The sequence below is a fragment of the Nerophis lumbriciformis genome, linkage group LG05 (genome assembly GCF_033978685.3).
Source record: "Nerophis lumbriciformis linkage group LG05, RoL_Nlum_v2.1, whole genome shotgun sequence".
Classification (NCBI taxonomy): domain Eukaryota; kingdom Metazoa; phylum Chordata; class Actinopteri; order Syngnathiformes; family Syngnathidae; genus Nerophis; species Nerophis lumbriciformis.
In genome coordinates this window covers 43,776,584-43,796,173 of record NC_084552.2, presented here as the reverse complement: position 1 = coordinate 43,796,173, position 19,590 = coordinate 43,776,584, and the positions used below count along the sequence as shown (strand labels likewise).

The following is a 19,590-nucleotide window of genomic DNA, read 5'->3' as shown; positions in this document are numbered from 1 at the left end:
ATAGAATTGAGTTGTTAGGAGAGACGTGCCAACAAAACCAACGTTGGCAATGTCACCTTCTGCTGCCTCGCTACGTAAAGAGCATGCTGTGGGCGCTGCGTGACCTTCGGCCTCAGGACAGATGGCAGGTCTGGACCCTTGGACTGGCTAATGAGCGAAACGTGCCAAGTGTTGTAGGACACTGGGGCATGGCCCGGGTCGCTCACCTTGGCCTTGGAAACCTTTCATCCATACTTTTGGTCTTGGATACATATATACTGTACACTTGGTTAAAGCAAAGATATGCAACAATTCCACTTTAAAGCTCTGCTACAGTATATGATGATATAGGATAATAACATTTGAAAACCCTAATTTGGAGTTTGTATGAGTGTTGGACCAGCCAAGACCAATCTTAAGGTTATACAAAAATTATACAATTAAAGCAATAGTATGTAGCAATACTGCTACATAATATGATATCTTTGTTGCCATGGAAATCTCTAAATTGGAGTTTGAATGAGTGTTGGACCAGCCAAGACTAAGACCAACCAGCCAAGGCCAATCTTCAAGTTAAACAAATATATATAAATAAAGCAGTATATGTAAAAAATTCCACTCTAAAATACTGTTATATAATATGATACGTTTGTTGCCATGGAAATCCCTAAATTGGAGTTTGAATGAGTGTTGGACCAGCCAAGACCAACCCTAAGGTTAATAAAACATTATACAGTTAAAGTATTTGTATGTACTGTAACAATTCTACATAGCTCGGTTGGTAGAGTGGCCGTGCCATCAACTTGAGGGTTGCAGGTTCGATCCCCGCTTCCGCCATCCTAGTCACTGCCGTTGTGTCCTTGGGCAAGACACTTTACCCACCTGCTCCCAGTGCCACCCACACTGGTTTAAATGTAACTTAGATATTGGGTTTTCACTATGTAAAGCGCTTTGAGTCACTAGAGAAAAGCGCTATATAAATATAATTCACTTCACTTCACTACCTTAATACACTTCTATTTAATATGATATAGTAGAATAACATGTTTGTTGCCGTGGAAATCCCTAATTTGGAGTTTGTATGAGTGATGGACCATCCGGGGCCAATCTTAAAGTTAAACAAATATATATAAATAAAGCATTATATGTAAAAAAAATTCCACTCTAAAATCCTGTTGTATAATATAATAACTTTGTTGCCATGGAAATCCCTAAATTGGAGTTTGAATGAGTGTTGGACCAGCCAAGACCAACCCTAAGGTTATACAAAAATTATACAATTAAAGCAATTGTACGTACTGTAACAATTCTACCTTAATATACTTCTAAATAATATGATATAGTAGAATAACATGTTTGTTGCCATGGAAATCCCTAATTTGGACATTGTATGAGTGTTGGACCATCCGGAGCCAATCTTAAAGTTAAACAAATATATATAAATAAAGCATTATATGTAAAAAAAATTCCACTCTAAAATACTGTTATATATAATGTTAGAGGAGAACAATGCATGTTGCCATGAACATCTCTAATTTAGAGTTTGTATGAGTCTTGGACCAGCCAGGACAAATCTTAAGGTTATACAAAGATGATATAATTACAGCAATATTTGTAACAATTCTATTCTACAAAGCAGTTTCCTCATTCTTTTGGCAGTAATAATGATTAAAAACACCTTTGTTGCCATGTTGGAGTTTGTTTGAGCGTTGGACCAGCCAGGAGCAATTTTAAGCTTTTATAATTAAAGCAATAGTATGTAACACTTCTACTTCAAAAGGCAGTTTATTTATCATTTTGATGGTAATGATTAATGACAAGTATGAAACCGTTAATAATCAATATAGGAGCGTTGGACAAGCCAGGTACCAGCTTAAGTTATGTTAGCACTAGCCTTACATGCCAACATTACACCATCACCTTTCTTTTGATGCTATAAAACCAGTTAAAGCATGAAAACAGCGCCATCTTTGGAGCACGCGGTGCACTTCTACTGTGTTGCCGGGATATTAGGCACACCTCTCAGAATAATGCATAACAATTGAAAACCACAATCACTTTTCTGAGCGCCCTGAGAATAAACACCTCTCTGAGGGCGTCAATCAAAACTCTTAAGTTACTAGTGACCTCGTTCTTTTCATTTGCCGCCCATAGGAGCCGATTTGGTCTCGGGGAGTCTTTCAGTGATGGGAAGGGACGGAAGAAGCAGTCGGAATATTAGTCACGGTTAAATCAAGGGGCTTATGGGACTTTAAATAACATGTGTGACAGTTTAGAATGACAGTAATATGTCAGACGGGGCCGTGTCAGTCATGCTTAGCGGCTGCCTGTCGACTTGATATTTGGAAAAATGCCATATTTTGTCAACTGCATATTGCATACTTTTACTGTTAAATGTCATCAACATCTGTGTATGCTAAAACGTATTTTGTTTAGGAGTTATTTGATTTAATGCCAAAATTACAAACTACAGTGTCAGTGAAACAAGTACAGTTGATACTTTGGTAGTAAAATACTGTTTTTTTCATCACCAATCACTCCACTGTGCCAAAAAATAGCACACATTTACGTTTCCGTAGCCATAAAATGCATTTTTGTGTTATGTTTCGATGTGGGTGTTGTTGGTCTGGACCCCAGGATGCAGAGGCGGCGGGCAAAGTGCAGGTACAAATGTATTTAATGAAAAAAACTAAAATAGTGGATGGACAGCTGGAGAGGAAATGAAACAAAATACCGGAAGCTAATAGAGTGTGTTATTAGGGGGAAATATTGTCGTATTTTGTTGGTAAAATATTGTTTTTGAGTCTAGTATAGCAATTAGGTGATACAAAATATTGTTGGTTAGCCACCAGTAATACTATTGTGGCAAAATATTGCAAAATTTGGTATTTTCCTTTCTGTAGTTGGCTGTTTCCTGCCGTGTTTCACTTCTACCTACCATTTTTTGCCTTGAATGTGGCCTATGCACTACAATTCCTCCGCTTCAATAAAAGACAACATTACAGTTTGTGTGTTCTGCATTCCTCTCTGATACAACAGCAGTGCCAGCTCCATCATTGCCTTCTTAACAGGGTGCACAGGAGAGCAGATGTTGCAAAAGAAAACAGACTGTTGTGATGGTGATCGATGCGCAACCGCCCACCCGATGCAGCACATAATGCTATGGATGCCATCAGGGTAACAACCTGCATTATGTGGAGACAGCTGTCGCCATGGCGCCCGGGCCGGACTATATCGCCGAGGCTTCTGGGCCTTATTTCAGACAAAGGCGGGAACGGCAATAAGAGTGATTTATGACTGGCGTATGCCGAAACCACCTTGAAAGTTTCATCTTCTCTATCCATCCATCCACTTTTTACCGCTTGTCCCTCTTGCAAGGCGGGCGAGAGCCTTGCTGCCAGATAAAAAAAATATGCAATACAGCAGTGACCTTCAAACTGTGGGACGTGGGCTCCATCTAGTGGTATCTCAAAGAATCACTTAATTAAATATTGTAATGATGTGACTTGAGCCATTATCAAAGGTTAATCAGCCTTCAATGGAAGTCGTTACAATCTGACTACTGTAGGCTGTAGTCGACGCCAAAATATACAATTAAGACACATCCATCCCATCCATTTTCTACTGCTTGTACTTAATTTAAATTTTAAGTATATTTTAAATTACTAAAAACAGCATTTTGATATTTTAGTACAATGTTTATTTAACTTTTATTTGCAATAAATTGTATTTGATTCATTATTTAAGTGCAGTATTTCATTTGCCTATATTCAAACAGTGTTACTGTTCACTGTGTGTAATGTTACAATGGCAAAAAATATTAAATATAATTGTCAAATAGAACGCTGGCTTGTTTTTAGTTAATACTTAGGCCTACTACGCTACTGTATTTTACTGTTGGTCAATATGGTGGTACATGGAGAGCCAAGTGTTTCCTCAGGTGGTACTTGGTGATGAGAACCACACACAGTATATGATGTCTGGGTGGTAAAAAAGTAAGATCTTAAAGGATTAGGAAGCTTAAACGGATGTCAAAAGAGCTCCACTTGATTATTATCAATATTATTATTTATTTTTAAAATAGATTTCACATCATTAAATGCGTCAATTTCCAATATTTTTCTGAAAAATACTATTTCAAATATTTATAAGTTATATTACTTCAACAATTTATAAGTTATATTACTTCAACAACTGGGGAAAAAAAACACCTAGTAGAAGTACCACCATATCGTAGTTAGAGGGCAGCATTTTATTTATTGACGAAGGAGAAACAGCCGCTGCCTGATGACGTTACCATTCCGCGACGCTCACCCCAGCGTGACCGATGTATTGTGAGTTCTCTGTCGCCCTAAAATGCTTAAAAAGAAGTCAAGTAGCGGCGAAAAGAAGCGGAAACACGCTTCGTCCGTTGAACGGCATCGTGGGAGTAAACGTAGAAGCGCTGAATGTAACGTAGAGGTGAGATTTCTGAAGCGTTCATAGAAGCTTAGTGTCGTGTTGCGTTTGGGGACCATCTGTAGCTTACGTCTCAGAAGTTATTTAGGTTTGCCTTAAAACTCTTAGAAAGCAGTTTTAGTTTGACATGTAAAATTCATGGCAGGACACGTTTGTTCACCCAGGACTCGAAGGAGGAGCTCGCCGAATCAGAGCTGGACAGGGTCGGCAGTGACATCGAGGAAGGGGGACTGGATCTCACGGTGCCATTTCAGCCCATCACCGCTTATACGAGCGACAAAAAGGAGATGTTGGAGCAATGCTTCCGCGTGTTAGGGGAGAAGAAACTACGCAGGATGATTCCTGAGGAATTCAAGGTGAAATTAACAATGATATTATTGTAAAATGTTGTGTAAAGAGGCAAAGGAAAGGGCTTCGATGAAGAGCTGTCTAAAATACGAGGGACACTGAACGCTGCATATGCTGCGCTTGCTAGCTCTGTACTGTACTTGAATGTATATCAGTATTTATGATGAGGTATAATATTGAAGTAAAATCGTTTGTATAAAAATGTAAATGCTATTATGTTATGTAAATGTGAAATAATCGACTTTCAGTTTTGACCTTCATTATGTAAATGTTGTTCCACTTTCATGCCATGATTTTCGCCTAATCAAGGCTCTTTAAGTGGCAATAATCAAAACTAAAAAAACAACAACATGCTTTTATCTAATTTTTATTCAATTTGAATTAGTTAATTTTGAATATTATCATTTAATGTATGATTGTACTTTTGCGGAAATTTGCTGAAACTTTGTATAAAATCAAGAAACACTATCATGTCACCGTTTTTTAAATTTAAAATTACATTTCTGTTTTTAGTTTAAATATATAATCAGTTCTAATGGACTTGTAAATTAAATTAATAATTTTACAAAATAACTATATGTTTTGCAATATATGTTTGTGTATGAGTTAATATTAAGAAGTTATATATCTTTTTAACTAAAATATCTGATCATAACTTTGTTTTATTTTATGAATAGATTTAATAGTTAATATCATATTCAAGCTTCATTTATTTTGGACAAATTAAGGACATTTAAAAAAAAAACTATCCCATTAGCTTCTCTGCATTTGTTACTTTGACCCGCAGGATTGTAACTTAGAGGAAATCCGAAAACTGTGTTGGGATCAACTTGAAAGAATTTCGGAGCGAAACATCATGCAGATCCTATCTGGTATGACTATTTCAATGTTTGTTTGTTTTTAAGCTTTTCACATGCTTTACACTAATAGCTTTACATTTTTGTTGTATTCAGCGGAGCAATTGACTAAAGAAAATCAACCCTCAGAAAGCCAGTAAGTTCCTTAAACAAAGGTTAGCTTTTTTTTTTTATGGCAACAATTTTAAATGATAGTTTTGTTTTGTTCAGACAAGAAGACATTGCGTCGTGCGTGAAAGACTCGACAAAATGTGACATCACCAAACAAGGTAAGTTTACGCATGTCAAATAAACTTGTAAGTAATTGTACTAAAAGTAATTCACAGCAAAATGACCGGAAATGTACTTTTTATTTTGCGCGCGGTTTGCGTTTTCGTTGGATTTTTTTCCGCGGCACTTGAGAAGCAGCCTCGACAACAGAGAAGACAAGCACGAGAAAGGAAGAAGAAGAATATACGTTGGATGTTATCGCGTTCAAAGCAGGAAGTTGGAGTACGCGTCGCTACTCTTTGTCAAAGTTCATAAGGTAGAGTGGCTTACTTCTTTTTACACTTAATGACATGTTGTAAACTCACAATGCGATTTGTTATGTTAACCTAGTGTTTTTTGCGTTTTATGCCTGCAGTACTTGACTTCTTTTTACACTTGAAGAATGTTGTAAAGCAACAATGTGATTTGGTTTTACACAAACTGTTTTCATTGCTAATAGAAGTGAGCGACGAGTTACGTTGCACTTTCGTCATTAAAATCCTATTTTCCGAATAGTTTGTAACCGTTAAAAATGTTCATGTGCCAATGTGACTACGTCATATTTTAACATTGTAGACCAAATAGTGGTTAACTTTATATATATACTTTGTATGTATGTATGTATGTATGTATGTGTGTGTGTGTATGTGTGTGTATATATATATATATATATATATATATACATATATATTAGAGATGCGCGGATAGGCAATTATTTCATCCGCAACCGCATCAGAAAGTCGTCAACCATCCGCAATCCACCCGATCTAACATTTGATCAGAACCGCATCCGCCCGCACCCGCCCGTTGTTATATATCTAATATAGACGATGCAAGGCATTAGTGAGTTTATAAAGCTTTTGCCTGTTAAAGAAAGGAGACTGATCCAATGCAGCACAGACATTCGCGTGCCACGCTGTCACGACCCAGACGCACACCAGTGCGCAATCATATGGGAGCCGCGCTGAGCGCACCTCCAAGCGCGTCTCGCTGCCAGCGACGGCCGGGTATATGGGCCCGACGCTCCAGCGCCATCCATTTTCAGGGCTAGTTGATTCGGCAGGTGGGTTGTTACACACTCCTTAGCGGGTTCCGACTTCCATGGCCACCGTCCTAGCTGCTGTCTATATCAACCAGGGTGAGCCCCACCCCTTTCGTGAGCGCACTGCGCGCGGAGTGACCCCTGTTACGCGCCCCCGGCAACAGGGGTGGCGGGCAGGTAAGCTGCGCGGGCCGAGCGCGCGGAGTGACCCCTGTTACGAGCCCCCGGCCACGGGGGTGGCGGGCAGGTAAGCTGCTTACCTACTGCGCGTGACACTGGCCGCAGCGAAGGCGGACGAGGCGGGGTGTCGGCGCGGTGGTGCCTTCTCCGCTCCGTAAAAGTGTCCATCTCTTTTTCTTTTTTTTTCTGTTGTGGCATATGCAGCAGGTGCCTGCTCGTTTTTCGTATGTGGGTAACAACATTTAACTATGTATATATATTTCCGAATTGGTTTAACTGCCACCCGCCTGAATCTATTTAAAATCAAATTGTTTTTTATTTCAACCACCCGACCGACCCGCGGATAAAATCTAATTTTTTTTAATTTCATCCGCCCGATCCGCGGATAATCCGCGGACTCCGCGGTTGTGCCCGCAAACCGCGCATCTCTAATATATATATATATATATATATACATATATATATATATATATATATATATATATATATATATATATATATATATGGCTTCTAAACATTTTATAAAGTAGCATGCGATCCCTTATGTCGTGTTTTTGTGTGCAAACATTTTTTTTACAGTTGTGTAACACTTTGTCACGAAAGACCGCAAGACATGCATATTTTTTTAGCTTGTAATGCACAATATTACTTCTTTTAAACCCATACCAATAACTTCCTGTTTCTTAAGATTGATACCAACCATATATATGTCATTTTAAAACATTTGAATTTCACTGTAGTTTGTGCACACATGGAGGTAAGAAAGACTCAAAGGTGGATTTGATCATTTTTTTAAAGAAATACAATGCATGAAAAGAAGACGTGTTTTTTTGCTGTACATAGGGATTGTGGATGTTAGAAAACATTCCAAGAAAAGTGAAGTTCCCATTTAACAGAACACATTGTCTATATTTTTCACAATTATTAAATTTATCAATCAATCAAAGTGCAGCCCTAAATCACAAATGTCTTAAAGGGCTGCACAAGCCACAACGACATCCTCGGTTCAGATCCCACATCAGGGCAAGAAAAAACTCAACCCAATTGGATGACAATGAGAAACTTTGGAGGGGACCGCAGATGTGGGGACCCCCCCTGGGCGACCGGTGCAATGGACGTCGAGTGGATCTAGCATAATAGTGAGAGTCCAGTCCATAGTAGATCTAACATAATAGTGTGAGAGTCCAGTCCATAGTGGATCTAACATAATAGTGTGAGCGTCCAGTCCATAGTGGATCTAACATAATAGTGTGAGAGTCCAGTCCATTGTGGATCTAACATAATAGTGTGAGAGTCCAGTCCATAGTGCATCTAACATAATAGTATGAGAGTCCAGTCCATAGTGGATCTAATATAATAGTGTAAGAGTCCAGTCCATAGTGGATCTAACACAATAGTGTGAGAGTCCAGTCCATAGTGGATCTAACATAATAGTGTGAGAGTCCAGTCCATAGTGGATCTAACATAATAGTGTGAGAGTCCAGTCCAAAGTGGATCTAACATAATAGTGTGAGAGTCCAGTCCATAGTGGATCTAACATAATAGTGTGAGAGTCCAGTCCATAGTGGATCTAATATGATAGTGTAAGAGTCCAGTCCATAGTGGATCTAGCATAATAGTGTGAGAGTCCAGTCCATAGTGGATCTAACATAATAGTGTGAGAGTCCAGTCCATACTGGATCTAACATAATAGTGTGAGAGTCCAGTCCATAGTGCATCTAACATAATAGTATGAGAGTCCAGTCCATAGTGGATCTAATATAATAGTGTAAGAGTCCAGTCCATAGTGGATCTAACACAATAGTGTGAGAGTCCAGTCCATAGTGGATCTAACATAATAGTGTGAGAGTCCAGTCCATAGTGGATCTAACATAATAGTGTGAGAGTCCAGTCCAAAGTGGATCTAACATAATAGTGTGAGAGTCCAGTCCATAGTGGATCTAACATAATAGTGTGAGAGTCCAGTCCATAGTGGATCTAACATAATAGTGTGAGAGTCCAGTCCATAGTGGATCTAATATGATAGTGTAAGAGTCCAGTCCATAGTGGATCTAGCATAATAGTGTGAGAGTCCAGTCCATAGTGGATCTAACATAATAGTGTGAGAGTCCAGTCCATAGTGGATCTAACATAATAGTGTGAGTCCAGTCCATAGTGGATCTAACATAATAGTGTGAGAGTCCAGTCCATAGTGGATCTAACATAATAGTGTAAGAGTCCAGTCCATAGTGGATCTAGCATAATAGTGTGAGAGTCCAGTCCATAGTGGATCTAACATAATAGTGTGAGAGTCCAGTCCATAGTGGATCTAACATAATAGTGTGAGTCCAGTCCATAGTGGATCTAACATAATAGTGTGAGAGTCCAGTCCATAGTGGATCTAACATAATAGTGTAAGAGTCCAGTCCATAGTGGGGTCAGCAGGAGATCTTCTTGAGTGGAGACTAGAGATGCGCGGATAGGCAATTATTTCATCCGCAACCGCGTCAGAAAGTCGTCAACCATCCGCCATCCACCCGATGTAACGTTTGATCAGAACTGCATCCGCCCACAATCCGCCCGTTGTTATATATCTAATATTAATAAAAAAATTTAAAAAAAGGGTGAAAACTACGCGAATTGCACCTTGTGCAGACAAGATTTTTCGATCGGACACGGAGGAATTAGCGATGTTAAAGACCACGTTGGGACAAAAAAACACAAGTCTAATGCCGTTGCTAGCGATACAAGTGGAAAACTTTCCACGTTTTTCGTCGCCCAAACAGATTCTTTGGATGTGATAAATGCCGAAGTTTTATTTACGGAGGCAATAATTGAGCATGGACTTCCAATCGCACTGGCTGATCACATGGGACAGTTAATAATGTAATGCAACCTTTAAAAATCATTACGCGGTGATCGCGATCCCAAAAATAAACTTTTCTTGCATGATAATGTCCAGAAAAATTCGCTTTATATTACTATAGAGTCCTTTTAACGAATGAGTTTGATGGTTTATCACAAACCTTAAATGAAAGAAGTCCTTTGTTCTCCTGCACCATGCATGCACAATCCTGTCGGCTGTCTTTCACAGCACGACATACTGTAAAAAGTGTTTATACTATTTATACTTTCAATTAACAAATTGAAGTCTTGTGAAAGGTTGACAGGATAACTGGCATTAACTGTCAAAATAATTTCAAACTATTGAAGTTAGCTTACAGAATAAACATGTCAATCAACCCATATGATTTTTGCTGTAATATTTTTGTTTTGAAAAGTCACTGTGACTGATAGAAAAGTGATGGTTTTAGCAACATTTTAACCTGTCTGAATGCTAATAGTCATTTTGCGTCGGGGGGCGAAGCCCTGAACCCTCCACCAGGACTTTGTCCTGGACCTACCGGGGCCTGCGGCCCTTGGACCCTGGCTACTAGGTTTTTCTGATTTAAAAGTTGGCAGGTATGGTGAGGTTATAAAGCTTTTGCCTGTTAAAGAAAGGAGACTGATCCAATGCACAGACATTCGCGTGCCACGCTGTCACGACCCAGACGCACACCAGTGCGCAATCATATGGGAGCCGCGCTGAGCGCACCTCCAAGCGCGTCTCGCTGCCGGCGACGGCCAGATATGGGCCCACGCTCCAGCGCCATCCATTTTCAGGGCTAGTTGATTCGGCAGGTGGGTTGTTACACACTCCTTAGCGGGTTCCAACTTCCATGGCCACCGTCCTGCTCTCTATATCAACCAGGGTGAGCCCCACCCCTTTCATGAGCGCACTACGCGCGGAGTGACCCCTGTTACGCGCCCCCGGCAACAGGGGTGGCAAGCAGGTAAGCTGCGCGGGCGGAGCGCGCGGAGTGACCCATGTTACGAGCCCCCGGCCACGGGGGTGGCGGGCAGGTAAGCTGCTTACCTGCTGCGCGTGACGCCGGCCGCGGCGAAAGCGGACGAGGCGGGGTGTCGGTGCGGTGGGCGCGGTAGTGACCCTGGACGTGCGTCGGGCCCTTCTCGCGGATCGCCTCAGCTACGGCTCCCGGTGGGGCCCTCTCGGGGGAAGGGGCCTCGGTCCCGGACCCCGGCGAGGCGTCCCTTCTCCGCTCCGTAAAAGTGTCCATCTCTTTTCTTTTTTTTTCTTCTGTTGTGGCATATGCAGCAGGTGCCTGCTCGTTTTTCGTATGTGGGTAACAACATTTAACTATGTACCGAATTGGTTTAACTGCCACCCGCAAAAAAAAAAAAAATAAATAAAATTAATCCGCCCGACCCGACCCGCGAGCGGATAAAATCTTAGTTTTTTTTAATTTCATCCGCCCGATCCGCGGATAATCCGCGGACTACGCGGTTGTGTCCGCAAACCGCGCATCTCTAGTGGAGACAGGTCAGCAGCGCAGAGTCGTCCCCAATTGATGCACAGATGAGTGGTCCACCCTGGGTCCCGACGTTGGACAGCTAGCGTGTCATCTGTGGTCACCGAATCTGTGCCCCCCCTCTCCACGAAGGAGAGGGGGGCAGAGCAAAAAAGACGGTGTCTAGCAGGACCGATAATCAGCATTTCAGTTTTCTTAGCGTTGAGTTGCAAAAAGTTAGCGGACTAATTTCATTAAAACACGCCTCCAGTTGACTACAATCCGGCGTGTTGATCAGCTTTAGGGGCATGTTGAGTTGGGTGTTGTCAGCATAACAGGGAAACAGTTAACATGTAACAGTGAAAGCAAACATGTAAACATTTTTTACCAGTCAAAAGATGATTTGTGTTTACGGCGCCTAGGTACTCATTCTGTGTCGTCAACACGTACGTGCAGGGAGCTTGTGCACACATGCAAAAACAGTCTAAAAAAAGCAACAAACAATTTGCAGTCATGTTGTTGTTATGGTAGATATATATTCAATGACCGCTAATGCCAACTATCCAAATAGGTATTATTGGCTAACAACACCTAAAGCTAATACGCGTGCATGTGTTACATACATACGTAGTTATGTCATTAAGCCCTAGAAGCTGTAAGAGGGCGGGGTATAACGCTTAAAATACATTAAAAAGTTAGCGCCCTCGAGGCATCTGTGTAACTGTTGCAAACAGCCCCTTTCGATCATATAGACATTCTGTGCCTGCAAGTCCTCATTGAGGGCAGAATTTTCCCAAGCAACATAAGGTGAGCTTCAGCAGTGAGAAGTTGTTCTTCTTTCCCGATATGCATTTGAATTAAGTTGCAACTTCAAAATGTTGTACAGTATTGTATATATTTTTTTCTGGGCAACACTTGTAACTATGTGAGGAGATTTTGGCATTTGGGGGAGGAAACTGGGCATTATTTCCTGAGGAGGGCTTTTCACAACCCTGGACAGGCACGCGCGCGCACACATACACATACACACAACACCATCCATGGTCCATATGCCGTATTGTCCCCGTGCAGGGTGGACCAAACTGTTTGGTATTTTACCGAGTACTGTTTCATCCCTGGACATCACGGTGGAAGAGGGGTTAGTGCGTCTGCCTCACAATACGAAGGTCCTGAGTAGTCCTAGGTTCAATCCCGGGCTCGGGATCTTTCTGTGTGGAGTTTGCATGTTCTCCCCGTGACTGCGTGGGTTCTCTCCGGGTACTCCGGCTTCCTCCCACCTCCAAAGACATGCACCTGGGGATAGGTTGATTGGTAACACTAAATTGGCCCTAGTGTGTGAATGTGAGTGTGAATGTTGTCTGTCTATCTGTGTTGGCCCTGTGATGAGGTGGCGACTTGTCCAGGGTGTACCCCGCCTTCCGCCCGATTGTAGCTGAGATAGGCTCCAGCGCCCCCGTGACCCCAAAGGGAATAAGCGGTAGAAAATGGATGGATGGATGGATGTTTCATCCCTTAGCAACACATGGGCTGTCTTCCTCTGAAGTAATAAATAAGTCCCGCACAATCGATGCCATGTTTGTTAACACTGCGAGCTCAGGGCAATTTTAGGACCTCCTACCGAGTTGGAGTACTTGATTTGTTCCCCTTACACACAGCAAAGTATGGCTAAACTAGCATCATTAGAGGATTTTTTTTTATCTGAGCTATTTTTTTATGTTATTTGTTGTATCAGTGTGACGTCTTAATTCCTAATATCAGCCCAATAATTATCATTTACCCCTAGTTTTTGCAACCTTTACACTTTAACATTGCACTAAAACAACACAATTTATTGCATGTTTGTCGTTAGGTTGGGTTCGTTTTGTTTTTGTTTGCCAATATTGGTTAACTTCCTTTTACACTTGTGACAAATAACCTTGCACTGTGGCAGTGTAACCATTTTTTATTTAGTTTTTCACTCAAATGCATTTTAGTTTTATTCTGGTTTTAATCAACTACATTTCACAATATTTTACTTTAAGGAGCCATAAGTAGTAATGTGGCCTGACTGCAATCACGGTCGAAATTCTGTAGTGCCCTCCCACTCTCCATGACTGAGGTTGCCAGATACGCAGCTTAATCCGACTCCTACTCCAAGGAAATTCAAATGGCAATCGACAAGTCCTATGCTGTAGGTTTCTTTTGTTTATGCTTCTTGCAAGATGGTTTACTAAGTAATTATGTCACATTTTACTGATGTTGATTAGCCAAATGTATTTGTAAAATTACGCAGCAATATTTTAGTTGGGACAGATTGTTTGCATCACCCTGCTGAAATGTCTAGTTTGACCGCACGGACCACCATCGAAATATATTGTATCCGGACAAGCAGTAGAAAATGGATGGATGGATGGATAATAATATATAATATATTATATATCGCATAGGCCTACTTTGATGGCAAGCCAAGGCCAACAGTAAAGTTACCGCCACATTTGGTTCAGCATAACTCCGTGTTGCATCCAACCTGGCGCGGACCGATTGGTACCGGGCCGCACAAGAAATAAAAAAAATAAAATGTTTTTTTATTTTTTATTTTATTAAATCAACATAAAAAACACAATGTATACATTATATATCAATATAGATCAATACAGTCTGCAAGGATACAGTCCGTAAGCACACATGATTGTATTTATTTATGACAAAAAAATAAATAAATACATTTTAAAAATACCATAACACAAACCCCCCCACCCCCCTCCCCGGTCCGTGGGACAAATTTTCAAGCGTTGACCGGTCCGCAGCTACAAAAAGGTTGGGGACCACTGAGCTAACCCACCTTACGCATAAACCAGGTTACGCATAAATCATATAGCCTACTACCATGTCAATACACAAAGTAGAAAATCATTACATGTAAAGCATGATATTGTGCCAAGCAAATACCACCCCATTTGTGCCTGATGCACATACAGTACCAGAAACCGCATTTAGCCGTGCTAATGTTGGAACCTATTTCCTCAGCGTATCAGCATATTGAGAACGAAATAGGCACTGATGCTACCCATATCCACATAGGTTTTATTTGTTGAATAGAGATTTTGCCACCAGTCAGTTGGATGACACATCGACATACAGGCTAACGGGCATATATTCCCCCCGTTAGCCTATATGTCGATGTGTCATTGACCGGACAAGCATGCTAAGTAAGCATTACACTAATATGATGGTGCTTCGCTCCTAAGCATTCCTTGCACGAACATACTAGCTTTGTTAGATAAGATCATAGACTGTATTGGACAATATAGTTTACATAGGAAATTTCCATTTATTACAAGTAATACAAAAACGTAAATGCCTGACTTACCTATCAAGGAGGAAATTAGCAAGTTTGGCGTCAGATTAAAAAAATCTTCTCGCCTTCAATCGTCTCCATCTTTCAAATGCATCCCCGATACAAATCCTCGTTTTGTTCCTGGCTAAGTTGAGAATCGTACCGACCCCTTTTAGATTTATTTAGGTCTGACATGTTTAGTAACTCTACCAGTGGCAGTAGCCAAACGAAGATGGCGGTGCGTAACTGGCAACCTGGATGTGATACACTCATGGACTTTGTAATTGGTCAAACGGTGGAGGGCAGGGCATCGAAATGACAACAATAACAAGACTTCGGGGCTGTAAATCTAATTTTGAAATGAGCATATCCAGGCTGAAATACTGTTATCAGTTATAGAGGTATTCGAAAAGAACATGATTTATTAATGCCTTTTTCGTATCAGGGCCATTTAATGATGACTTGACATGAATTGTTTACATATGGCTCCTTTTAACTAAAATGACAGGAGATTTTGTCAACTAAAGTATAAAGTATAAGGCATTTTTTAAGTTTCCTTAAAACCACCTTTTTTTACACGACCTGCAAAGCATCTCAATAATAAAGAAGATAAAAGTAGACCTGCTCTCAATGAAAATATCAAGTCAATTTCACAATAATAATATATATGTTTAATATGACACAGTACAACAACAGAATAAAGTAACAAATCAAATCTGCACTGCACTTGGGATCAATGCAACTCTACTGTTTCTCAGCAATAAAAATGACAGTAAACATAACATATGAATATAATAACAGTGTCTTGTTTTTTATATCGCCATATATGAAATGTGTCCATATGTCTACGCTTCTCTTTCTCCAGGCATAGACATTGCAAGGTGTAACCTGTTAAAATATTGCAACATGGGGTATTGTTTTTGCAGTGGAAAATCCAACAGCCCTACTTCACAAAGACGCGACATCCCTCATATTTGATACATTTCTACATTAAAACCGATTGGATTTCCTTTGTCAATATTTTCGTCTCGTTTTTATTTGTTGATGAAACGGTCAGTTCCTTTCATCAAATTCGTTGTCAAGGTGAAATTGGTTTTATTAGTTTTCTCCTTTGTTGTCAGGTAGTAAACAGGTTTTTGACAAACACTATGATGTCAGTTATTAATCAACAAAATGAGCGCTGCCATGTAGCAACACAACCCATTATCTGTTAGTCATCATAAAACGCTATGTAGTATGCGTACATTTTGTATTGTTTTTCTTTATACTTATAGCAATTTTTAACTTTTTACATTTTCTGACAATTTCTGACTAGCAATGCAACTCCTTATTTGTTAGTCGTAAAAAGAGGCTGAGTTGTATGTGTTTAATTGTTTTGCCAGTCATTTTTACATTTGTGTAATGTTTTTGTCATTCCAAAAATGTTTCATATGTTCATGTTTTGTATGTAAATAGTTGTTGTGGTTAACATCTTTTTACACTTACTAATTACTGTTAACAATTGTCTGTTAATGTTGCATGATGGTCGCGATTTTAAACCTGAAACAGAACATTTCCATTAATTTTAATGGGAAAATCAGTTAGAAAATCTTTATTAAACTGTATTAAAATACTGTAATGCTGCATGTTTGTATTGAGCATTACCCAGAATATTTTTTTTTTCAGAGGCTGTTGCCTCCAGTGAGGACAGCGACGTCCTAAGCATCAATGCCGACACTAGTGACATCGATGCCCCCAAAGATGAGCAGCCCGGGGACAAAAATGTCGAAGAGCAGTGTGTGCCGAAAGCTGAGGCCATTCAAAGCGACATCGACCGAAGCGTCAGTGAGATATTAGCGTCCAAGGACAAAGAAGCTAAAAAGGCGAGCCCAGCTTTGTCCGTCCATGACGCTCCGGACCGTGCTGCCGCCTCTGTTAGCGCTGCGACATGTACGCCATCACTTCGGCAGCTGGAACTTCTTGAATTGGAGATGAGGGCGCGCGCTATAAAGGCATTGATGAAAGCAAGCAATGGGAAAGCAGCTAGCTAGGGATAAAATGCTATAGTACAGTACATACGGAAAGTATTCATAGCGCTTCACTTTTTCCACATTTCCAAAATGGAATAAATTATTTTTTGTCCGAAAAGTTCTACAGACAAAGTGAAACGTTTTTTTTTTTTTTTTTAACTGAGAAATCTAATTTACATAAATATTGACAGCCTTTGCTCAATACTTTATTGAAGCACATTTGGCAGCAATTACAGTTTCAAGTTTTTTTTAATACGATGCCACAAGCTTGGCACACCTATTCTTGGGCAGTTTCGCACATTCCTCTCAAGCTCCATCAGGTTGGATGGGAAATGTAGGTTTTCATCCAGGATGTCTCTGTACATTGCTGCATTCATGTTAGTCTAGTCACGGAGGTGACCAAGAACCCTATGGTCACTCTGTCAGAGCTACAACATTCCTCTGTGGAGAGAGGAGAACCTTCCAGAAGGACAACCATCTCTGCAGCAATTCACCAATCAGGCCTTTATGATATAGTGGCCAGACAGACACCATTTCTTAGTAAAACCGTTGCCAAAATGATCCCGAAAGACTCCGGCCATGAGAAAGAAAATGCTGTGGTCTGATGAGACAAAGATTGAACTCTTTGGCGTGAATGCCAGGCGTCATGTTTGGAGGAAACCAGGCACCGCTCATCAACAGGCCAATACCATCCCTACAGTAAAGTAAGGTGGTGGCAGCATCATGCTGTGGGGATGGTTTTCAGAAGCAGGAGCTGGATAAAGGGAAATGAGAATGCAGCAATGTACAGAGACATCCTGGATGAAAACCTGATGGAGCTTTAAAGGTGCTGCATAGAGGAATGTGCAAAACTGCTCAAAGAAGGTTGTGCCAAGCTTGTGGCATCGTATTCAAAAAGACTTGAGGCTTAAATTGCTGCCAAAGGTCCATCAACAAAGTATTGAGCAAAGGCTGTCAATGCTTACGTACATGAGACTTCTTAGTTTTAATACATTTGCAAACTTTTTTTTTCACATTATACCATGTTGGAATGAGGCTGTAACATATCAAAATGTGGAAAAGGTGAAGGGCTGCGAATACTTTCCATATGCACTGTATTTGTTTTGATATCTTATCTAAATGTTTCATATCTAATCACCCAAAAATGGACCATTGTAAGCTCTTGGCCCTCAGGTTTACACCTTCATGTTTTTTAGTTTCCTCCCATCCGAGTGCAGCTGGGATAGGCTCCAAAAAGGGACAAGCGTTAGAAAATGGATGAATGGATGTTTTTTTTTAAATGAGATGTTGTAAATAAAAAACTAAACGCCATCTAGTGCAAATAGTGTGTTTTTCTCTCTCCACGAGGTGGCGTTGTTACTCTGCCTTAAAACATTGCAGCGTTTCTCTGTGTTCTGCAATAACTTTGAAGCAATTGCGTGCAGATGCATTTTTCCCTGGAGGGGATTTGCATTTAAAAGGCGTATTCCAGGTCCCTGTAGGGTTAAATGTGTTATTATATATGCAGTTAATTGATTTCTGGGGGATGGATGCAAAATAGTTCTACTGTATGTGCAGTTTTTGTCATTTTACTGCTATTATGACGAAATAGAAGCATGACGCATAGCTCTATACAATACATCATACATTCGACACTATTACTATACTTTTTTGTGGTGAATTGCTCAAATTCAACTTTAAAGAAGTGTAGTTTATTTTACCTTTTAGCTCATTTCGTTTTTATTTAATTTTTTAACTTTAACAGCCAGCTCTATTAATTTGTATTTTTTAGATGAATTCTCTCAACAAAGGAATAATAGAATAAGTAAACAATATATAAACATAATACATTAATACCAATCTTCAAATATATATATTACTTATTTAAGATCAACACTTTAAATACAGTAATATAAAACTACAATCCTAAAATATATTAATTGAGTCCCTTTTTATTTGCTCTAAGAAATGTCGTTTTTGTCCATCAGGAAATTGAATGGAACTAACAATTTGCTGACAGGCAATAAATAGCAGCGACTAAGCGACATTTATTTTCTGGCAGCAACGTTTTCTTATCAGTTTTGTTTTTATATACCAAAGAGATTTGATTTTCTATTAAATAGCCAATTTTGCAACAAGGTTTATTGCTGTTCATGTCTTTTTTTTTGTGCAAATGTAGGTATAAGTCATGCAATTTGGAATCTTTTTTTCTTTTGTTGTTTCCTCTCATCTGTGAACACCATCAAGTGGTTTACCGAAACCACCGGTTTTAGTTCTAGTCATACTATATGTAATTATGGTGACTATGTGTTTGATTTTATAATGGGCAAACCATTTGAAACCCTTGTTCCCATTATGTATGCCATAATGGTACTTCCAGATTTGCCTCTGTGTCTACACAATCCATTCTTTGGGTGGCCAGTGGAGGTAATTTGCATACTTTACACCAAACTTGTGAAATGATGTTTGCATAGTGAATGAATCACCGTCGCAAGTGGCGTTAATGATCTTAGGAAATTAACTATTTGTCAGGTGTGGGCTAAACGGTTTTGCACACTAATAAATGTATTTCTGAGCGATTAAGCATGATATGTTGAAGGGACTCAAGTATTAATCAGAACATTCCCCTGTAAGCCTCAACAATTACAGTTTTGTTCCACCTTGCACAATTAAAGGTCACAGGAAAGTAATAAGTCACTTACAAACGTAAAAGATACATCATGTGTCGAGTGGTCCAGTGTTGATAAATTAACCAAGTCAGAGCTGAGAACTAACGACCTGTCATAAAGAGCAATCAGATGTGTGAAGGATGGTAAGTTTTTTATATTTTTCAAAAGTCAAGATG

General features: G+C 39.9%; 1 protein-coding gene across 1 annotated transcript; it reads left to right on the top strand.

Annotated features, from left to right (window-relative positions):
• Positions 1 to 4,252: 4,252 nt before the first annotated feature.
• Positions 4,253 to 18,092, top strand: LOC133606338 (caspase activity and apoptosis inhibitor 1). Its single transcript, XM_061960166.2, has 6 exons — positions 4,253 to 4,440; positions 4,602 to 4,793; positions 5,573 to 5,657; positions 5,739 to 5,778; positions 5,853 to 5,911; positions 16,423 to 18,092. The coding sequence occupies exons 1-6, from the start codon at positions 4,336 to 4,338 to the stop codon at positions 16,785 to 16,787; spliced, it is 846 nt and encodes a 281-aa protein (XP_061816150.2). The 5' UTR covers positions 4,253 to 4,335; the 3' UTR covers positions 16,788 to 18,092.
• Positions 18,093 to 19,590: the final 1,498 nt, after the last annotated feature.